The sequence below is a fragment of the Bos taurus genome, chromosome 27 (assembly GCF_002263795.3).
Source record: "Bos taurus isolate L1 Dominette 01449 registration number 42190680 breed Hereford chromosome 27, ARS-UCD2.0, whole genome shotgun sequence".
Taxonomy (NCBI): Eukaryota; Metazoa; Chordata; class Mammalia; order Artiodactyla; family Bovidae; genus Bos; species Bos taurus.
The window spans coordinates 14,411,132-14,431,069 of NC_037354.1; the positions used below are offsets into that span (position 1 = coordinate 14,411,132).

The 19,938-nt window shown below is 44.3% G+C and overlaps 1 protein-coding gene and 1 long non-coding RNA gene across 4 annotated transcripts in view; one reads left to right on the forward strand and one right to left on the reverse strand.

The window, feature by feature from the left end:
- TRAPPC11 (trafficking protein particle complex subunit 11) overlaps nt 1-3,474 on the forward strand; it is a 39,300-nt gene extending 35,826 nt beyond the window's left edge. For 2 of the 3 annotated variants that reach the window (XM_024986301.2, XM_015460848.3), the window contains exons 29-30: nt 396-563; nt 2,508-3,474. In XM_024986301.2, the coding sequence (XP_024842069.1) occupies nt 396-563; nt 2,508-2,552 (213 nt within the window). In that variant the 3' untranslated portion in view covers nt 2,553-3,474. 3 annotated transcript variants of the gene reach the window in all.
- Nucleotides 2,895-13,251, reverse strand: LOC132344046 (uncharacterized). Its single transcript, XR_009493122.1, has 2 exons — nt 12,816-13,251; nt 2,895-3,741 (listed from the first exon to the last, which is right to left on the reverse strand). It is a non-coding gene; the product is annotated as an uncharacterized lncRNA (long non-coding RNA).
- Nucleotides 13,252-19,938: the final 6,687 nt, after the last annotated feature.

The window sequence follows — 19,938 nt, forward strand, 5'->3', positions numbered from 1 at the left end:
GTTGATGTAATGTTTGCAGAGATGCTCTTCTGCACATTATCCTGTAGCGCACTGTGGCTGTAAAGCCTGCCTGGTCTGAGACACGGGAAGTGCTGAGCTGCCTAGTGTTTGCATTGTTAAGCAAGAACAGGTTGCCTTTTGCGTGTTGGTAGAAACTGAGAAACCATGCACGTGTTTGTATTACATTTGTTACCTGTGTGGTTCTGGCCTCATTAATTCAGCCCTACATTTTGGTGTCTGTCTAGAAGATGGAATAGGAGAGGGTGCAAATATTTCTCCAGAAGGATTTAAGTGTCTGATCATTTGCCAGAACTTGATAGGTGACAACATGTAGCTGTTGCGAGTTTATTTGATACATGGATTTGTTTATCTTTTTCTGTCACTTTGTGATTTAGATTCGATTACGTATCCTCCCTGGCACGGAACAGGAGATGTTATATAACTTCTACCCTCTGATGGCTGGGTACCAGCAGCTGCCGTCTCTCAACATCAACTTGCTCAGGTTTCCCAACTTCACGAATCAACTGCTCAGGCGCTTCATACCAACCAGTATTTTTGTAAAGGTAAGGTTTAGACATTTTCTGTTTTTTATTGTCTTGGAAACAAATGCAAGTAGATGTTTTTTCACATCAGTTGGTCAGTTCAGTTGCTCAGTTGTGTCCGATTCTTTGCGACCCCATGGACTGCAGCACTCCAGGCTTCGCTGTCCTTCACCAACTCCCGGAGCTTGCTCAAACTCATGTCCATCCATTCGGTGATGCCATCCAACCATCCCATCCTCTGTCGTCCCCTTCTTCTCCCACCTTCAATCTTTCCCAGCATTGGGGTCTTTTCAAATGAGTCAGTTCTTCTCATCAGGTGGCCAGAGTATTGGAGTTTCAGCTTCAGCATCTGTCCTTCCAATGAATATTCAGAACTGATTTCCTTTAGGATGGACTGGTTGGATCTCCTTTCAGTCCAAGGGACTTTCAAGAGTCTTCTCCAACACCACAGTTTTTTCACGTAAATGTCACTAAATAGTATTTTGAGACTAGCAATTTTAGTATCTTGACTGTTACTATAAATTTGGCAATATTGCTATTTGTTTCTTATTAAGTTATTATCAATTTTTTATTTTCTGTTTTATAGATTTTTTTCTTAGATCTAATTTTAAAGGTTTTTATTCCTTTGGGCAAATGAAGATTTATCTTGATGGCATCCTTAAACATGTGTTTTCTTTGGCTTCGTAAAATATATTTCTATTTTTGTTTTTCTTTTTAAAAATTTTTATTTTACTTTATAATTTATTTTTTAGAAATATATTTTAAAGTTTTAGTTAATTTGTAACTAGTTTTTAATCAAAATGGATTAATTTTCTGGATACAATCCCTGAACTTTTCTGATTCTAATAACTATGTAGTGCTACTGGATTTGGATCTTTTCTAAAAATGATCACCCGTCAGAAACTATACTCGGGTTTAACGTTTTGATTGTTTTAAACAGTGATATGATTTCCAGGTTCCTGTTCTTTGACTGACCTAGTCTTCCGTTCATTCCATTCCTGCACTGAGCTTCAGTTGCCTTCCTCACACATGCATGCGTGTGTACCTACATGTATGAAACCTCCCAGCAACAGAACAGAGCAGGAGACCCCCTTCCCGGCCTCAGGGAACCCCCAGAACCGTCGGCTTAAATCACAGCTGTCGGCCTGTGGTGCTGCGGTTCTAACGCTGGTCAGTCGCCTCTCCTGCTCTCCCCACAAAGGTCCGCTTTTAAAGTCCGTCAGCGCAGTAAAGTCATTTGCAGGAATCTTATTCTTTTAACTACTTGATGACTCTCTGGGGTGTTGTCAGACTTTCTGACTTGTCAGAAATTTTACACCTAAAAGCAGTCACGATATCTTTTATTGACTCAGCTTTTTCTCTTCTGATGTCACGTTTTAAATTTTTTCAGTCAGTGAACTTCGAGAAAAGGGCATTCTGCGTTTATCCGCCACTTCAGTCCTCGCAGTATTTGTAGTTATGCACCGTAGAGTTCACGATGCATCACTCTTTCCCAAACAGGAGAAGGGGAGCCCTTGAGTCCCAAGGAGCTTGCTGGCAGCGCAGGTTTGTGGCCCGCTTAAAGCTCGGGACACAGGCTGAGCACGAGAGGGAGGGTAAAGCTTTCCCTCTTGAGCAGGAGTGGTGGCCAGGCGCCCTGTCACACACGGTGCACTGACGGGTGGGTGGCGGCTGCAGGCTAGGGGGCGAGGGGCTCCACGGGCAGAGGATGTGCTGCGCTGGTGAGCTTGCCACTAGGAACAGAGGGAGCGGGCCGCACGGAGGCTGCGAGGTCACCGTCCCCAGGCTCACCTGGCGAGAGAAGGTGGGGGAAAGGAGACAGATGAACATAATCTTGTTTGGAAACTTGCACACGTTTATTCTGTGTCCGTGAAACAGTTCCAAGTACTTGCAGACCCTCTCCAGTTAACAGCGATTCTGTGGTCATTCTTACCTTGCATACCCTCCTTGTTTTCCCCTCCGAAGCCACAGGGCCGGCTCGTGGATGACGCCTCCATCGCGGCTGCGTGAGATTCAGGACGGGCCTCAGCCATTCTCAGGGAGAAACTGGGCAGAACTGTGTGATTGTTTCCTGGTGAGCTGTACTTGATCATGGTACAGGTTAATCTTCTGTATTTTTTAACGGATGTTACACCAAGTCTTCAGAGGAAGTCATGCTAAAATATTAGGAAAATCTTCTAGTTTGACTAATAAATATTTGAAATCTGTCAGCGTGACGTGAAAGGGTGTTAACCCTTTGTTTTTGTTGAAAGTCATTTTGTGGACACGGGCATCTTCACAGTAATGGGGTTTTGTATGTGCAGTAGCCAAGGAAAGTTAAGTCTCTGAAATACTCCTGGACAAGGGGAGCCGTGCACCAGTGTCTGCCCCGGAAAGCTGGGAACCCCCGTGGGTGTCTTTGAGAGTTGGCTAAACCAGAGATAGAATAAATCTGTTCTCATGCATCTAACGTATGTTCAGAGTCCATACACAGGAACCAGAAAGCAGTCACGGGACTGACAGAGACAACTTCCAAAAAGTTTTAATGAAAGCAGTTTAAGATGTCTAAAAAAAAATAACCTTTGCTTACCACCAAAACATTTCAGATAGGTTCAGCTTGCTTGGTTCATTTATGAAGCAGGTTCATAAACCAGATCCTCACCTGTCAGGATCTGAACTGCAAGATGCTAAGCATAATCTCCTAAACTGAAAGTTTTAGAGAAAGATGCAAGGTCTAAATCTAAAGTTCTAGAGCTTTTAGTTATGTTGTGTAGGTTGAAAAGAACTGTTTAAAACTTTTGAAAATTCATGTACATAAAAAAACATATTGTGAAAATCCTCTGTTAAAATATCTTAATTTAAAACTCCCCTGTTGTCCAGAAATTTTTATTTAAAAGTATAGGAGTTGTAAAAAGGAAAAGAATGATGTAAATAAATAACTTTCTCTTTCAGACATGCTTGTGTGTACCTTTTATTTATTTTGAGCTTGTTGGATAGCTTCTCTGTGGAGCGGCTTTTGCTGGGAAACACCATTGCAGAAGTGTGTGTGGTGGGGGGGGTGTTCCGGAGCCAGGGGCTGTGATGCGCTGGGGGGATCTGAGCTCCCTGTTGTCCCTGCCGCTCAGGTGGAGACCACAGGAGCTTGTCGGATCGTCCCAGGGCCAAGTCCCAGCTCTGGTGACTTTGTTCACATTGCCCGTTGTGTGTCTCAGCTTCTTACCTGGAAGACATGGATGATATGAGGATAATAAAAATTAAAAACACAAGAGGGACTGTAAACAAAAATGCCATGAAGTAATGTCTTATCTGTGCTCTTTTATTTTATATCCTACTCTGTTCTGTTAAAAGATGTTCCTGGTGTAACAAATTGATTTCATGACTCACTAACAGGATGTAACCTGCAGTTTGAAAAATTCAAAGGTGCATCTGATGCCGTACTCACATAATAAACGTCTCCTGTGTGTACACCGCCATTGTCAGACACGAAGTACCCAGGGCATGTTAGGACACGTGGATCTCTGGCATTCACTTTAGCATCACTAGCCTTGATGTCAGTGTGATCTCTGTGAGTGCAAATACACCACATAAATTGGCCTGCACTTTCCCTCAGTAGTGTAATCCTTTCTCAACCAGGAATCCTCCATGTCGTTCATTTTACTGCAAATGTATTCCATTTACTTATTTTAAATTACAGCAAATTTTAATTCAGAAATACATGAAATAGTGATCTTGCCTGGGTTCCCCAGACAGAGATATCACAGCATTGCAGGAGCCGTTGACTCACTGAGGTTACAAGTGTCCAGAAGGACCGCGGAGCCTTTCCCTTGGAGCCTCTGCTTCAGCCACAGCCCCTGTGTCCCTCCTGAGAGGCTCCTATCTCCTCTCTGAGTCCTGTGTCACCATTTGGGTCTCACTACTACTCCTTACCAGTACTATGCACCACTCGGGGACACATTTTTAAATAAAGCATTTAAAACTTGGCCTTTGGGGGAGTGACTAAAGTTTGCTTTTTGATTCTTGAAAGTAAGCACTGGTTTTTAATCAGTGTGGAGTGTTACCAAGAGGATGGGGACGGTAATGTCTTTGGAATAAAAAAAATTTCCAGTTTGCTTCATTTTATATTTTTATGATCCTAAAATTACAACTTCAACTCAGTTTTCCTCATGAAGTGTTAGGTTCCTTATCTTTGAATTCTTCTTTTTAAGGGACTGTATGGGATCATGGGATCATGGCTCTTAGATGGATTTTTTTTTTTTTTAATGTCTTCAGCTTACTTGAAAAAAAGATTCTTTTGTTCTCATTCAGTCATTTCTTTCATGGCCCATTCATAACTCCACCCAGAATATGAAAAGCCTCTCTTCTTGATGCTGTCCCTAACAATAGCTCTGAAGAATTCTGAGCTGTAATTTCCACATTGGCATTGCAAAGAAAGAGGGGGTGCTTTCAAGGAAGAAACAAGTGGGAAAGCTAAACTCACTCTTTCAATGAGGAGCGCCGAGGTGGTCTCCACATGTACCTTTCTGAAGCTTCCTCTCTTGACCTAAAACCCCAGAAAAGGCACCAAGAGTGTCCCAACTCCTTGTACTTTTTACACTAGGTAAGAAAAAAAATGCTTAAGATGGATTGTGTTATTTACCGGTTGAGAGAATAGATGGTAACGACTGTAATTTTCAGGAAGCGACATTGGTGATTAGAGATTGTTGAATGAATATGTGATAGCAAACAGAAATGTGACTTGCTCTTGCTGTGCATTTGTGTTCTGAAACATTTCCAACAAGGGATACTCAAGCCATCCTTTGATGAGTGAGCCCCGTGGCCACCATCGTCTTTGTACTTAAGTCAACGATGCCATTCTCAGACAGCTACTGAAGGGCTGCATACAATTCGCCAAACGAGTGTAAAGCCCCATGTTTTCACGCACGAGAAAAGACATTCTTGGCTTAAGTATGTTCAAGTTCTCTTCCAAGGTCAAATTGGTGAGAAACTTTCCCTTCCACTCAATTTACTTGCGCCTGAGAGCGAAAGAGACAGTGTTCACCGGGCCTTTTGTGTCTGCTTTCTGAAGCGTGTTTTACCAGAGTCAGCCCTGCCAGGCACGCCTGCGTTTCCAGTGACATATACCATGCAAATGATAGGTTGAGCCATGCTTTAAATTCTAGTTTCTCCCCAGTCGTTCAGAGAATGCAAAACTCATAGCCACCTTGCAGCTGGTTTCTCATTTATGGAAAACACTTCTCAAATGTATCAGCCTGTCTGGCATGTGAGAACTTGGAAATGATAACCTTTGTTAGGTTGGCCAGGATAACAAACATAACCATGTATGTTTCCCAAATGATAATTGCCAGTATTTATTGAGGGCTACCAGTCCATTCTAAAGGAGATTAATCCTGGTTGTTCTTTGGAAGGAATGATGCTAAAGCTGAAACTCTAGTACTTTGGCCACCTCATGCGAAGAGTTGACTCATTGGAAAAGACTCTGATGCTGGGAGGGATTGGGGGCAGGAAGAAAAGGGGACAACAGAGGATGAGATGGTTGAATGACATCACCGACTCCGTGGAGTCATGTGAACTCCGGGAGTTGGTGATGGGCAGGGAGGCCTGGCGTGCTGCGATTCATGGGGTCACAAAGAGTCGGACACGACTGAGCGACTGAATTGAACTGAATAGAGTACCAGGTGATCTTTGGTCTTAACCTCATTTGTTTAATACTCAAAAAAGCCCACTGTGGAGTAGATACTATTATTATCATCCCCATTTTAAAGATGTGGAAGCAGGCACAGAGAAGGTAACTTGCCCGATGTTCTGGTTATCACTGCACAGCAAATCATCCCAATACTTGGTGGCCAACACAACAATCATTTTTTATGGTGTCAGTGGGTCAGGAATTGAGGAAGGGCTTGTCTGGGCAGTTCTGGTTTGGGCTCACTCATGCAGCTGTTCGTTTGACAGTGGGTGAAGGAGGAAAGAGGAGGGTGAAAACAAGGAGGCTGCAGCCGCATGGGGTTAGCCAGGCGTCTCTCCGTGTAGTCTCAGGACCTTTGCAGGCGGTCTTTGGGCTTCCTCACAGCATGACGGTCTCAGAACGCTTGGCTGCTCCCATGGCGGCACGGAGCTCTGGTGTGGCTGGTGCAGCCAGGAAGACAGAAGCCTCATTCCCTTCCACGACCTGGCCTTGGGTAGCACAGAACGTCGCTTCCACAATGCTCACAGGCCCATCCACCTTTAAGAGGAGGGAACGTGAACCCTGCCTCTTACTGGGGAAATGGTCACATCCTAGAAGAATAGCGGGGACAGGAGAGCTCACTGCAATCTTTGGAAAATGCAACCTGTCTTAGCCAACGACATGACACGTGGTGGAAGAGCTGGGTTTCAAATCAAGGCCCTCTGCCTGCAGTGGAGAAGGCAATGGCACCCCACTCCAGTACTCTTGCCTGGAAAATCCCATGGACGGAGGAGCCTGGTAGGCTGCAGTCCATGGGGTTGCTAAGAGTCAGACACGATTAAGCGACTTCACTTTTCACTTTCATGCATTGGAGAAGGAAATGGCAACCCACTCCAAAATTCTTACCTGGAGAATCCTAGGGACAGGGGAGCCTGGTGGGCTGCCGTCTCTGGGGTCGCACAGAGTCGGAGATGACTGAAGCAACTTAGCAGCAGCAGCAGCAGCCTGCAGAGCCCACTTACTGAACCTCCACACTACGCAGCCACCGCTCTAAGGCTGCCAGTGTTTGCTCCTAAACAAATGAGCTTTGGCTAAATACGGGTTTGATGACTGAGGCATTGCGCACTCTGTGACTGAGACCTATTCTTAAGTCTATGGCAGCAACGCTGTTGCCCTTAATTACACATTGACTTCCAAGTGTTCAGAGTGCTTGCCATGGGCCAGTTTCTGTGTCAGCAGCTAAAGCATAAAGGAATCTTCTTCCTGAGGACCGCCAGTCCAGCACGAGATGCTGCCATGTGATGAATGCAATAGAAGTGGGCACAAGACCGGTGAACTGATGAGATGTGTGGGAATGGCTTTAAAATGCTCCAGAAAACAACATCAAAAACCGGAAGACAACCTAGGTCAGCAAGAAGTAGATGAAACAAGATCTGAAAATCGTTGATCATTCTTTAAAGCAGGTAAAGAGTGCCTGGGGGCTGTACTTTTGGATATGTCTGCAATTTTCCATGATAAAAAAATTCATAGAAGATTCAAGGTAGAGAGGAAGCCCAGTGGAGGTGATTATAGGGTGTGAGTGAGGAAGCAGCCGAGAGGAGGGGCTGACTCCTGGAGTGACACGGGAGTGGCTTCCGTGTCCCTAATGAAACTACTGGGAGTTTTTCCTGTAGGGAATGCATTTCCATCGCCCCTGAACCAACAATGTTACGGGAGCTGGGTTTTGGGAACATAAAAGTTTGTAAGGTGACGAAGGGGTGCTGGCTGGTGTCGGCTCCTGCCCACCTCCTCGCATGCCAAGCTCTCTCAGTGTAGACAGGCTGGCTTTGTTTTCCCTACCGGAGAGGTTCGCAATCAGTGATAAGAGAATTAGGGGAGGAATGAAACTCTGAAAACTGAAAGAATGCTCGCTGCTCTTCAGCACTGTTGCTTCTGGAGAGCAGGGCTTTTTCTGTTAGAATTTGATAATTTTGAACAAAGTCTGTCGTCTTGTTAGTTGTAGAATGCTCTCATTAGAGTATTGAAGAGTTGTAGCTTGAAAAATGTTTGACCCTGGGTGATAATGAAAAACCATAGTCTCCACAAAGGACTGAATCCCAAATACCCAACTTACCAGGAAACAGTAGGGAGCCCTACATTCAAGATGTGTTTAATATTGTTTAAACACAGGATAGCTCATGTGTGTATCAGAGGTGTTAGTGCCTACAAGTTGTTCAGACTACATTTACAATATTTTCTCTGCTTGTAATTCCTACCACTTAATTCATTTTATTCTTTTATAGAGAAAATTTCCAAACATATACAAGAGCAGAGGCTATAATACACCTCCATCTTCTACTCAGCTCTGTAACCATTAATACTTTGCTCTCTACTGTCTACATAGCACTGGACCCACATCTATCCCCCTATTAAATAATTTCACCCATAAATAAAAGGACTTAAAAAACATACAATGCAATAATATTATTACATCTAATAAGTTGCCAATAATTCCTTCAGTTCAGTTCAGTTTAGTCGCTCAGTCGTGTCCGACTCTTTGCAACCCCATGAATCGCAGCACACCAGGCCTCCCTGTCCATCACCAACTCCCGGAGTTCACTCAGACTCAAGTCCATCGAGTCAGTGATGCCATCCAGCCATCTCATCCTCTGTCGACGCCTTCTCCTCCTGCCCCCAATCCCTCCCAGCATCAGAGTCTTTTCCAACGAGTCACCTCTTCGCATGAGGTGGCCAAAGTACTGGAGTTTCAGCTTTAGCATCATTCCTTCCAAAGAAATCCCAGGGCTGATCTCCTTCAGAATGGACTGGTTGGATCTCCTTGCAGTCCAAGGGACTCTCAAGAGTCTTCTCCAACACCACAGTTCAAAAGCATCAATTCTTTGGCGCTCAGCTTTCTTCACAGTCCAACTCTCACATCCATACATGACCACTGGAAAAACCATAGCCACTGGTTGACTAGACGGACCTTTGTTGGCAAAGTAATGTCTCTGCTTTTGAATATGCTATCTAGGTTGGTCATAACTTACCTTCCAAAGAGTAAGCGTCTTTTAATTTCATGGCTGCAGTCACTTTGCTGCTGCTAAGTCGCTTCAGTCGTGTCCGACTCTGTGTGACCCCATAGACAGCAGCCTACCAGGCTCTGCTGTCCCTGGGATTCTCCAGGCAGTCACTTTAGAAGTTGCCTAATATACAACATATGTTCAATTTTCCCTAATGGACTAAGCAGTCTTTTTAGAGTTGGTTTGTTTCAATCAGCATCCTAACAAGGTCAATCATTATGTTTAATTATGCCCCAAGGCTTTTTCGAGCGTCATTTACTGTAACAGTCCCTTCCCCACTTCTATGCCTTATCATTGACCTGTGGAAGAAACGGGATCAGTGTCTTGTAAAGTCCACACTCTGGTGTTGGCTGGTTGCTTCCCACGGTGTCATTGGGCTTATTTCTCTCTTCCCTGGATTTCCTGTGGACTAGGAGTTAGGGTTTAAAGCCTGCCTGAGTCCCTTTCTACCTACCTTGCCCCATTTTTTTTTTTAAAGAATATCTCACAGTTGATCTGCTGCATATCTATTGCCACACAGACCTGATTGCCTCACTTTTAGTGATGCTAAAATGGATCAGTGGGCTTACAGGATGACGGCCTAATCCCTTCATTATGAGGTTCAGCTAAACATCCATCAATGGCAATTGTCTGAATCAGTCACTTAATTAGAAGTTGCAAAATATAATTTTAATATACTGGCCTGCATTTATTGGCTAGAATTATGCTGTCGAGAAGCATTCTTCCCCCCTCACCTACTAGGTCTATGTAATTACTCTAATAAATAGTTCCTATAGGGAAGAAAGAATTTTTAATAACTTGATTCTTTCTCTTTATAATTTTCAGGGTAATGAGAGGTGCCTTAACTAACTCTTTGTTAACCAATAACTTTGGTTTTTGTTTTGGTTTACTGGTCCTCTCCTTTTCTCCTTTCTTCTTATGAAATAATCACGTAAATGAAAGACTGCAAAACAGGGGAGTTGGTGTGAGGACTTTCTGACATTTTGGTGCTTTATCACCTTCTCTATAGGGACACCCAGTGCCCTCCATCTGGCTTCATCTGAACAGAGGGATTCTTTTTTTTTTTTAACTTTATTTCATTTTGGCTATGCTGGGTCTTCTTGCGGTGCCTGGGCTTCTCTGGTTACTGGGCATGGGCTCCAGAGTGTGGGGTCAGTAGCAGTGCATGGGTTAGTTGCCCCATGGCATGTGGGATCTTAGTTCCCTGACCAGGGATGCAATCCATGTCCCCAGTCTTGGAAGGCAGATTCTTAACCACTGGACCACCAGGGAGGTCCCCAGAGGGATTCTTATGCCTGTGTTTACCCCTGTAAAGCCTCTGCTTTGAAAAGAAATTTGACAAGGAATCTTCAGCTGTAAGAATGAGACCAACAAGAAAACTTCTATAAACTTTTGTCAGACAATCACTTCTGCAAACCTGGGCCAACCACACACTACAAATCAATATTACAGAGGTTCCAAGTGATTCCCTAGAGGAATTAGTGCAAGAACCTGATACAGAGGAAAGATTCAATGATGTTTAATAAATGGATTTTCTATGAATTCTTTGAAAACCGATTATCACAGCATGGTGGCTCTTTCAACACAGATGCAGATACTGTTAAAAAATTATTTGGGATACTTGTTAATGACAGTTAGCCAGACTTATTCAAGAGAGGCTGTTGCAAAGGGGTTTTGTGGGGGAGTGAGATCAGATTCAACTCTGACAGAGATGAGTGTGGGTTTGAAGGCAAAGAGCCGGTGGGCATCAGTGGATGGGAAATCTGTTGTTTAGTTACTCTGTCATGTCCTACTCTTTGTGACCCCATGGACTGTAGCCCACCAGTCTCCTCTGTCCATGGGATTTCCCAGGCAAGAATACTGGAGTGGGTTGCTATTTCCTTCTCCAGGGGATCTTCCCAACCCAGCCATCGAACCCTCATCTCCTGCATTGGCTGGTGGATCCTTTAACACTGAGCCACCTGGGGAAATTTTTTTTATTGCTGAGGCAAACCCTAGGGGGTAAGAGGGATTTTTGCTAGACCAACTCAACAGAATGCCTGCTGACGGCAGCAGAGATGGTCAGGTACCAAGGTGGGGAATTCCTCCTGATTTAGCAGGATTCTTGCCCAAACTGGATTCTCCACAGACAGGCAGAGAAGCCCAAGTTGGACCTGGTTGAGCAGAGGTGCCCAGAGGAGCCTGACTAAAGTTTGGTCAAAGGAGGGGTAGGTGCCCATGCCCACTTACAACCATTAACCACGATGTTTTATTTTTCAGGTTAATCATTCTTCGTCTATCAGGTAGGAGAGTATTTGCTGTTTTCAAAGTCAAGTGTGTCTGAGCGGGTTGGGCAAGCTGAACCTTTCTTTTCAAGTGTTGCCACCTGCTGCCTCCCAGAAGATGAAACCAGGGCCGCCCCTTGCGAGAGGCTCAGTGCATGAACAATGCTAGCTTAGGACGCAGGAGGACGGTTGTCGCATGACCGACTCCGAGTTCTTCGAAGCAGAAAGAAATTTCCAAAGTGGTTAGACAGGCTGGGTGACTTCAGGACAAGGCGCCTTTATGTTTTAAAATCGGAACCCAGCTGTGAAGAGCCAGCGAAAAGGTTTTCTTGTACCTGCTGGGATGACCTGCAGAAACCCTGGCTGGGCGGGTGAGCGCGGACTCCGCACGCACGCACGCACGCAGGCTCCCCTCCACTGCACCCGGGTCCCCGGCACCCCCGGGTCCCTGCCTCCCCCGCAGCGCGCGCTGAAGGGATGCGAGGATGCAGTTAAAGGGATGCCACCGCTGCAGCGGCAACCAGGCTGGGCTCCAGCGTGAGGACCCCTAGTGCATCTTAGACGGACGTTCACCCCAGTGGGATCACCCCTGGCTTGAACATGGTGCAGCCTCTTCCAGAAAGCCGGCCCTGCTGCTACGCTGAGAGAGGCCCCTGGGGGCGTTTTCAAAGTGAATGCAAAAAGGCTTCTAAGGATTTTGCCAAGCCCATGTAGGGTGTGGAGCCCTATTAAATCTACCTTTTCTTTCCAGGAGGAGGTATCATAGTCGAGAAAGACAGAGGTTGTGTCCAGTTTAGAACCTCCAGGCCACCCGCAGATGTAGGGACCGAGTGTCCTAACACCCTGGCCTTCCCGAGCTCCCAGCTCACCCCCACCCGCTTCAGATGCTGATAGAAGAGTGGAGAAGCTCTGTGTCCAGAAGGCAGGCGGCTAGTATCTGAACCGGGTGTCAGCTGCAAACTGGCATTTGCCGTGGGGGGTCGCCATCTCCCTCTACAAGGATTAAATCACGTGCTACTGCTGACCTCCGACACCCCCGAAGGGCCGAGGGCGGAGAGCAGAAAGGAGGCACTCTGTGTTTGGGGTGAACTGGAAGGACAGGTCTTCAGAGAGTTAGCTATGCTCAGGAACTAATTTTATGAGCCCAATTCTTGTATCTCCTCATATCTAGAAAAGCACTAAAATCCTTCACGGTGACGACTGTTTCTCGTGACCTAGCAAAGCTTCACGAGACTAGTAGAAACCTTCTGGAAAAAATATGTGCTTGATTACATGTATTCCCCTGCACCAAAATCACATATATACTGACCTTTCCCCCCTGCCTCTTTGGAGCTGTCTCCCAGAGCCATCTGAGGCGCCGTCTCCAGTCTGCAGTCCTCATTTCGCCCCAATTATAACTGAACTGGCAACTCGCATGTTGTGCATCTTTTTTCAGTCGACAGAGGCCAGGGGAGGAGGGCAGCGGACACAGGTGCCTCAGGAATGTTCCCTCCCGGAAGGGAGCGTGGCCTGCATTGCAGACGCCAGCACAGCTACACTCAGGTCCCGCCTGCATTCTCTCTTTTCCTGTTTGGTTTGGCAGATCTGCAGAGCTCTCAGCGGGGCCTGAACCCTCACAGACAAGTCTTTCTTTGTTAGAAGGGCCCTCCTCCCTGGTGAAATCACCTTTATCCAGATACATAGGTCTGATCAAAGGGAAATACTTTAATAACACGGAAAATGGTTGCTGTTATAGTGTTGTGGGGTGGCGGGGCGGAGGCGGGGGGGGGAAGCAAGTTCCAAAACAGTGTGTGATCTGATCTTGTTTTGTCAAACATCACAAAAATACAAATACATACTCAAAGGAAAAACACCAGAAGTATATGCATCAAATTCTACTTTTGGCTTATTGGATGATAGGTGATTTTAATTTTCTTAATCTTACCTATCTGTTCTACAGTGATTTCAACAGTAGACATGGTTTTTTCCTAATCAGAAAAAAAATGAAAAATTTTATCAAACAAACAAAAAGACAGTGTCACAGGCCCAGTGGGAAGAGAGTCCATGGGTGGGCACACCTGGTGATACTTTGCCAATATACCCACGAGAAGCACCCGTGTAGTTTGCTGGAGACACTCTATCTCGTAGAAGATACAGATCGGTTCCTGTTTTGTGGCCACTCAAGGAAGAAGCAGATGAACCCCCACTGCTGTTATAACCACGATGCTTTTCTCTTACCCAGAAGATTCCTCAGGATATTGGTGACTCTGATCTGTTGCTTGGCAACATGTTCATTGAATTGGTTCTCTTCCAATTTCCAATCCTCTATGGCTGGGGAACTTCTCTGTCATGCCTCAGCTTTTGGACTGTAGGAGGCAGGTCTCGATTTAGGTCACTGACCTTGGGGACGATGTCAAAGGGATCCAAAGAGCTGCGAAGTCTTAACTAAAGGGGACCCAATAGCTTCCTTCTTGCCATAGTACCCTAAATGGGCCTTCCAGCAGAACCACAAGAATGTAAGTGCCCAAAAGACAGGTTTTATTCCCTGCGCTGTCTCTCACTTCTAGAACTATTCCTGACACATTAGAAGGAACCGGTAAATATTGATATCAATAAATATAGCGATGAACTGTAGACTTACTATTTGAAAACCTCTCAGGTGTTCAGATTTCTCTTTCCTTTACTTTCTTAGTTCTTATCCTTTCTCCCTCTTCTTTTCTTCTCACTTTTACAATCTATCAGGAGAACTCCTTCCTTACCCACCCCATGCCCATTTGTCATTTCCTCACTACCAATCCAGTTATTTACTAAAAATGACAATGAAACCCACAGGCCACAGCTGTTGTCTGACCCCTCGAAACTTCCAAGTCCCACCCAACAAAGTCTTGAGACATGGGAAAGCCAAAACCAAAACTCAAGCGTTTTCAACTGTGCCCGGTATTCTTATTTCCAGCTCCTTGTAAACGTGAGGGTGACTGGAACGCTGGTATCCCCACACTAGGGATGCCAATGACTTTTGTCAAAACGTGAGAAGGAGGGACTTCCCTGGTGGTCCAGTGGCTAAGCTCCCAGAGGGAGCAGAGGGTCTGGGTTTGATTCCTGGTCAGGGAACTGGATCTCACATGCTGCTGCTAAGACCCAGGGCAGGCAAATAAATAAATAAATACTATTTTTAAAGTGTGAGAAGGAGAAGCTGTATCAGACACTGCAGGCTGAGGGCCAGTGTAATTTGTGTAATTCGGGAGCCACAGGCACTGGGCCCTGTTTCCCTTTGCAAAATCCCCTTGTCTCTCTCCAAGCTGGGTTTCTGTGTCCTGAGCCCCAGTGAAAGCTCTAGAAAATGCTGTCTCTGGGGAAGAGGTGGGGAGGTGGGACTCATCTGCAAAGGTAAATAAAATATGAGGCCAGTTGTAATGATATTTTGATTTTTTAAAAAAATCTCTTCAAAAACTCTGTATGGCATTTTCATCATCATAAAATAAGAACAGAGTCATCTGCCCAAGGATTAAATAAAGCAGGACAGTGTTAGGAGGAGCTGGACCAAGGCCGCTGCAAATGTCGCTCTCTCTCCCTCCTGCTGCCTGCTGTTCTTGTGCTTATGTCTTTGGGACCCCGATTTGTAAGAAAACTGCGTGTGTGCCTGCTAAGTTGCTTCAGTTGTGTTCGACTGTTTGCAACCCTATGGACTGTAGCCCGCCAGGCTACTGGGATTCTCCAGGTAAGAACACTGGAGTGGGTTGCCATGCCCTCTTCCAGGGGACCTTCCCAACCCAGGGATCAAACCCGAGTTTCTTAAGTCTCCTGCATTGGCAGGTGGGTTCTTTTACCACTAGCGCCACCTGGGAAGCCCAAGAAAATTGTATTTCCTGCATTTGGGATCCTGGTCTGCTCCCTACTGATGTAAGAAATGGGAAGAGGCGTGGTCAGGCGGCCATGTTGCCCAGCTCTGTCCACACTGAATTTTGTGACTGGTGGGTCCTAGAGCTATGCGCTCTGAATGCTCTAGAAGCAGAGAGGCTGGGGCCACTGAGTCTGAGCATCACTGTGGGACATCCTGCTGGCCAGTGTAATTTCTCTATCTCAGTGAAAGTTCTCTGCAAGATTTTGCTAACTTACATTCTTTGCAGCAAAAATAGAGTGATTAAAAATTTTTTCTCATTGAAATCAAGGCATCAGGATGTGAGTCATGGATACATAGAAACAGAACTTTTCACTGTCTGATATTTCCCTCTTGGAAACCCCAAAGAGGCACAGTTGTTGACAGCACATATTGATCATTCATTCTGATTTCTAGAGAACCTGGGCTAAGATAAGTTTATTCCAGAATACCTTTTCACTTAAATGAAAATTTTTCTTTGTCAAATTTTACCCAGACCATTCACTTTCTTATTACTATATTATTTTTAGTACCATTATACATGCAGAGCAGAAAACTTGGAAAATGCAGAAAAATATGAAGAACTCATAATCTCATTACCTAGTGATCAATACCTTGAACATCTTGGAGAATTTATTTCCAGTGTTTATTCTTTACATCAGGGAAGGTTATTTTCTGAATCATCTTGGTCCAAGGCAGCCAAACCTATTATTTTCAAACTATTTCTTATGCCTGGCAGCAGATCCATTTGCAGATTTTTACATGGGTAGCTTCAACTGGAATAGTATAAAGTCACAGGTGTATTCTCAGAAATTAATGGACATTCCTAAAGTACCTATCATGCTTTAAACATGTTAGTCATGGGTAGATTTTCTAAACACATGTAAACTTGTCTTTTTTTCTCTTCACATGCAGTGGCACAAATAATAAGCTCTCACAAGGATGCTCTGAGAACAATAAGGCATGGAGGAGGGCTGAGGTTGAATCACTATAAATAGGAATAGTCATGAGATTCAGTGGGGAGATGCTGGGCACTTAAATGTGTGTGTGCTTAATCAGTCCTGACTATTCTCAATTCCACGGACTGTAGCCATTTCTTCCTCCAGGAGATCTTCCCAACCAGGTTTTGCATTGCAGGCAGATTCTTTACTGTCTGAGCCACCAGGGAAGCCCAGGCACTTAAAGTGGTGATATCAAAATAAAGAATATTCATGCTGGTTTATTGGAAGTTAGACTAGTGTTTTGGGAGACTATGATGTCATTATTAATAGCAGACTTTGTGATCAGCTGATTCTGACTTTTCTCTTTATATGTTGTCTGACACTTGGGTATTATTTAACACTTTTAAGCCCCAGTTTTCTCATCTGAAACTTGAGATGAATAATAGATATCTTGCAGAATTGTTCATTTATTCAACTAGTATTTGCTCAATGCCAGTTATTCAACAAATATGCATGTGGTACTGTGCTAGTCTTTGGGGCACTTTGTAGATCATGTGCATTGTAAGAAATAATACAGAAAGGTCTTGTGTGCTCTTTACTAGTGTCCCCAAAGGTTTACCTTAGGTAAACCTAAAGTACAATGTCACACCAGGGCTTTGACGTTTTTGCAATCTGCCAATCTCATTCAGATTTCCCCAGCTATAACCAAGAATTGATGCTTTTGAACTGTGGTGTTGGAGAAGACTCTTGACAGTCCCTTGGACTGCAAGGAGATCCAACCAGTCCATTCTGAAGGAGATCAGCCCTGGGATTTCTTTGGAAGGACTGATGCTAAAGCTGAAACTCCAGTACTTTGGCCACCTCATGCGAAGAGGTGACTCACTAGAAAAGACTCTGATGCTGGGAGGGATTGGGGGCAGGAGGAGAAGGGGACGACAGAGGATGAGATGGCTGGATGGCATCACTGACTCGATGGATGTGAGTCTGAGTGAACTCCAGGAGTTGGTGATGGACAGGGAGGCCTGGTGTGCTGCGATTCATGGGGTCGAAAAGAGTTGGACACAACTGAGCGACTGAACTGAACTGAACTGAATGACCTCAAAATAAAAAGTTTAATTTAAAAAGTGCCCTGCTCAGAGCTAACCAATGTTTTAAAATCAAATAAGGGAAATTTGGATGATGAGGATGGTAGTCATGGTGACAGTGGTGATTATGATACTAATAATCATTTATTGAGAATCACTGCAAATTCCAAGAGGACTGAGGAGTATTTATACCCTAAAGATCAGCAAATACTACATGTCAAGTTGGTTTCGGAGTTTTGTTTGTTTTGGTGTTTTAGTTTTTAAACGTTTTAAACTGTTTTGAGAGCTGGCTCCTACACCCTCAGAACTCCGTTTTCTCTTCCCTTAGAGAAATTCCCTTAGAATTGCTAACCTATAAAGGCTGTGAGTAGGTTCAGCGGATAGTGCTGGTTCGGTCCTACCCAAACCACCAGAGTAAACCATGTCACCTAATTTTATCAAAAATACTGTTTGAGGATTGTTTAAATGTTGCTCTCCTATTGTGCTGATGGGGATTTGGAAATATTTATAAATGCTATTGCCCTGACTGAAAGCCCCCAGAAACGATATTATTGGGAATAACAATCTCCATGTCTTTATAACACAGTAATAATGTTATCATATCTTTATAGAAGCACTGTACAGTCTACATAGAGTTTTCACGTAATCTCCTTTGGAGAAAGATGGAGCAAAGATAATTTCATTTTGTAGGTGACAGAACAGGCCCGCGAAAGTCAAATGATTTATTCATTTGCAGGTGACGTGTGGCAGAGCTGGAATTTGAACTTGGGTTTTCTAACTCAAAGCTAGTGATTTGCGTTAAAGTGCAAATACATTTGCTAAAAATGTTTAAGTTGAGCTAATATGTGGTCAAAATCCAGGGCAGTGTTCAGATCATTGGCCTCTCATGGACTAAATATCCAAACGTTTGACCAAATTGCCTAACTAGTCATCCTTGCCTGGTAATATCTCATTCTAGTTTGCCCACTTTGGGAAACCGTACTGCACTCTCCTGGACGCTCAAGTTTAAAAGGAAAAGTGGGGGCAAAGAGGTGTCCCCCCAACACGTGTGGTTCAGGAATGCCAGAATGTTGTCTTCTGTTTCCCTCATGCCCTCCCCCAAAATTCCTCCTGCTTCACTGGTGCCTGAAATTCTGTAATTTATTGTTTTGGCATAAACCCAGGAGAAAGGAAGAGACATAAATTTTTTCTTTTCTAGAGCTGACTATGTGCCAGGTACATTCTTATTTATTCTCCTCATCAATCTTATGCATTACCCTCTTTTATAAAAGAAGGAACTGAGGCTCAGAGAAGTTGAGTAATTTTTTCAGGGTCACAAAGCAGGTAAATAGAAGAGATTGTAACTGAACTGGAAGCAGGTTAACTCTAAAAGTGATAATTTATCTACTATTCTAGGCTAATGTTATGCTAATATGTATGCTCTACTACTGTATGAAGTTGGAGACGGAAATGACAACCCACTCCGGTACTCTTGCCTAGAAAATTCCACGGATGGAGGAGTCTGGTGGGCTACAGTCCATGGGGTTGCAAAGAGTCAGACACGACTGAACAACTTCACTTTCATTTTCACTATATGAAGTACTACACTCACCAAACAGCATTTATTTCAAAAGCAACAGACTCTGAATTCATGGAATGAACCAGGGAGAAGAAGACCTTATTTTAGTTTTCTGGGGCTGTCAAAACTAAGTGTTACAAACCAAGTGGCTTTAAACCATGGACGTTTATAATCCTGCAGTTCTAGAGGCTGGAAGACTGTGATCAAGGTGTCAGCAGGACCATGCGCTCTCAAAAGGCTCCAAGGAAGGGCCCTGCCTTGTTTCCTCTGAGCTTCTGCTCGTTGCTGGCAATTCTTGGGACTCCTTCACATGTGACAGCATAACTCCAACCTCAGCCTTGTCCCCATGAGGTCCTCTTTCCTCCACGCCTTTGTTTCCAAATTCCCCTCTTCTTATAAGGACAGCCATCATGGGATTAGTTACCCCAATCCAGTAGAATCTCATCTCAACCTGATTAGATCTGCAAAAATTCTGTTTCAAAATAAGGTCACATTTACAGATTTTGGGTGATAGACATTTTGGGGAGACATGACTTAACCCAGTATAGACCTGAGCTTATCCGTATCTCTTGACAACTTGCTCTAGGTAGCCAAGAGACCATTTTTCTTTAACCCCTTTGGACAAAATATTTCCCAGCATTTAAACATCAAATCTACTGATTCATCAGTTGTATTTTTTCGATAGATGTAGGCCATTCACTGCCTGTCACAAAGGTCTGTGATGGGGTTGGAAGGGTGGCTGAGCTCTCTGACGCTTGGGTTGGCTGTTTCGAGCTTACCCATTTTCTTTCCCTTTATTGTTATTGCTTGTCATTTCTTCTTGATGTTAGCATTTGTGGTTGTGTAAACCCTCTCTCACTTCTATCTTCTGAGAGTTGGAAAGCCAGAACTCCGAGTTCGCTATAACTGTAAAATTTAGCCTTACACAGACTTAATAACCAACCAAGGGGCTTCTCTCTCTCTCTTTTAAACTTTTTATTTTATATTGGCAG